Genomic DNA, 2,798 nt, shown 5'->3' with positions numbered 1-2,798 from the left:
GCCATGGCGGCGAGGCTGGCTCAGCGGGCAAGAGCTCGGGCCGGCACCGGGCGCAGGGCAGCGAGCGGCCCGAGCTGGGCCGGAGCATGAGTCTGGCGCTGGGGGCTGTGACCGAAGAGGAGGCGGCCCGCCTACGGGCGGGGGCCCTGATAGCACGACCAAACTCGCCTCAGTCTTCCGGGACTGGGCGGTGGCGCTCACATGAGGTTCTGGAGGGAGCGCCCACAACCTTAGTGCAAGCCCCCATCGGCCTCAGCCCCCACCCGGAAGGCGGCCCCGGCTCTGGTCGCCTGGGTTTGCGCCGACGCTCCACAGCCCCAGACATCCCTAGCCTGGTCGGGGAGGCGCCAGGGCCCGAGAGTGGCCCGGAGTTAGAGGCCAACGCTCTGCCCCTCTCAGTGCCTGGGCCTGAGCCTTGGCAGGCGGGCACGGAGGCTGTGGTGCTGCACGCTCAGCGGTAAACAGCGCCGAGCCCCGAGCCCTATTCCCCTCCACTTTCCCGCCTCTGCTCCACTGGCATTTCTCCCTTTCTTCCAGGTCCCTCACTTTCTCGCAGTTGGTCCTCTCCCCCCACCGCCGCCATCTCGAAACTTGTCCTCGCTGCCAAAGCGGGATCTCCACCAGCTCTCCACCAGAAATAAGAAAGGGACCCCCATCTTACTTTTTCTGTGCTCGTTGGTATTCCCCGGTAGGTCTTTCAGCTTCACTACGGCCTGCCTCTCCTGTCCCTGGTAGGCGAGGTGTTCCATAGGCTACAGCCTTTCAGCCAGGAAGGTGAACCCCCCTCCCCCAACCCTAAGGCTCAGTCCTGGGTCTGCCTAGTTTCCTGCCGGCTCCTACCGGCTCTCCATCCTCTTGCTGGGTTTCCCAACACCCTGCCAGCCAGACAAGCGGAAGAGTAGACTTTGGAGAGAACAAAGGCTCAACCTCTCCCCTCTGCCTGGTGATGCTGACAATAATGCCACAAACTACCAAAGTCCGCCTTTCTCTTATGTTGGAGAAGGGGAGGACCGAGAGGAGCCCCAGAGCCTTTCTGCACAGGAGGGCTGATTAGGAAGGAACCTGGCCGTTAAGTTTTTCTGGAGTAGAAACTCCTGCCGCAAGACAATGAAGACATATTTTGGGGGTGGCAGAGTACCTGGTGTTGAACACCAGTTGTCCCTTCAACAACCTTATGGACAACTCCAGCTCCCTCTGCCTCTACCCCAGGCAGACCAGGATTCAACTTTACTGACGATGTGGGGGGCATTGCTCCAGCAACCCCTACGCAGCCCAACTCCAGGCTCCTGAGCCAGCCTGCTCCTCAGCTCAGATGCACTTGAATTGCATCTTTGAGGTTCAACGCCTTATCCCTGTGGCCCAGCCTTATTTCCACTCTCAGAGGCCTGAAATGGAAAGGATTTAGCACTTTCCCGCCCCCACCGCCTCCCAGCTCCCCCGTCCCGCACGTGGGTGCTCCTGCAGGGTGGAACGGTTGCGAAAGCTTTGCTTAATTGTATTTCTTCCAATCCTCAAAGAACTCGTGTTTTGAGCCTTTGTATGTGAAGCAGAAACCAGCGGGTTTGATCCGAGGCTTAACAACCTGACAATATCTCTTTAAATAGAAGCTCCACGAGGGGGATAATTGACTGAAGTGTTTGAGACGTTAAACGGCGGCGCGCAGGAGTTGGGAGCCCACACGAGCCGCAGGTCCGGGTTTAAATTACATCAAACTCCGGCGAGAGCTGGAAGGGGCCTGTTAAACGGCTCCCGCTTCTCGCTGGGCTGTTAATGGAGGGCAGGGCGGATGATGGATGCTACAGGTCGAGACCAAGGACCCCTGCCTCTGCCCCACCGCGTGGGACGCAGGCCCAGCCCAACTTTATTACTGGGCAGATTAGTGAGTCAGAGGTAACCGCCGAGAGGTGATTAAAGGCCCTTTGTCCCCTCTTTCCCCGCCCCCGCCCCCTACTCTATACCGGCCTGGAGGGAGGGGGCAGGGGGTCTGACGGATCGCGTGCACTAGGGCTCCGCGGTAGCGCTAGCCCGTGTGTCTGCGCTTAGCCCGCGGCGTGGCGGCAGGTGGGGCTCTTTTTGTGAACCCCGAGGGTTGAGCGTGCAGCCCCTCACCTGCCTGCCATGGGGTCTTTTCAAGACGTCGATCTATTCGTCTTTGCAGAACGGAAGGTTTCTCACCATTAACCCCGCAGGAACTGCCCAGGGCGAGAATTGGAGGTCAGGAGCGGGCCTTGTGCAGGTGTCAGACACCTCCCCAATCCACGCGCGCGCGCACACACGCGCACACACTCCCCAGTTCTTACACACGCACTCCCCGCGCCTTGAACGTGATCTCTGGGGCCCCCTGGTGGCAGCGCGGCGCTGTCCTCGCTGCGCCCTGGCTCCGAGCTCAGACTTCTGGTTTTATTTGGAATCACCACTTTGTACTTCTCCCACCGTGTGCATTTACCCATGAAATTCTCTTGTTGTTGTAGAATATTAAATCCGGATACTTGAAGTCACTTCACAGTAGTGAAGTGAGGGACAATGCACAAAGAAACGCGCATCGGGAATAGCAGGAGCCCAGACCCTTCACTAAAGACCCCAAGTTAAATCTCCCAAGTTAAGGCTCCCTGTCCTTAACGCTTCCGAAAAACTGGAGCTGCCAACCCTTCTCTTGATTTCTGAACCTTGGGACCTACTGATTATACACTGTTTTCTTCTGAAGATACTTGCTTTTATGTATGAGGTGTTCTGCTCTTCCCCCACCCTCTTCTCCCCAAACATTTGCCTCTTCTGGTCCCCCCCCTCCCCCCCCCCCC

At 58.5% G+C, this 2,798-nt stretch overlaps 1 protein-coding gene across 1 annotated transcript in view; it reads left to right on the top strand.

Annotated features, from left to right (window-relative positions):
• Nucleotides 1–787, top strand: part of ANKRD63 (ankyrin repeat domain 63) — a 1,477-nt gene extending 690 nt beyond the window's left edge. The window contains exon 2 of the mRNA XM_008573729.1: nucleotides 3–787. Within this exon, the coding sequence (XP_008571951.1) occupies nucleotides 3–461 (459 nt within the window). The 3' untranslated portion in view covers nucleotides 462–787. The remainder of the gene's footprint in view (nucleotides 1–2) is intronic.
• Nucleotides 788–2,798: the final 2,011 nt, after the last annotated feature.

Source organism: Galeopterus variegatus, unplaced genomic scaffold, assembly GCF_000696425.1.
Source record: "Galeopterus variegatus unplaced genomic scaffold, G_variegatus-3.0.2 Scaffold959, whole genome shotgun sequence".
NCBI lineage: Eukaryota > Metazoa > Chordata > Mammalia > Dermoptera > Cynocephalidae > Galeopterus > Galeopterus variegatus.
The sequence above is the reverse complement of the archived record's forward strand: the minus strand, read 5'-3'. Positions and strand labels throughout refer to the sequence as shown.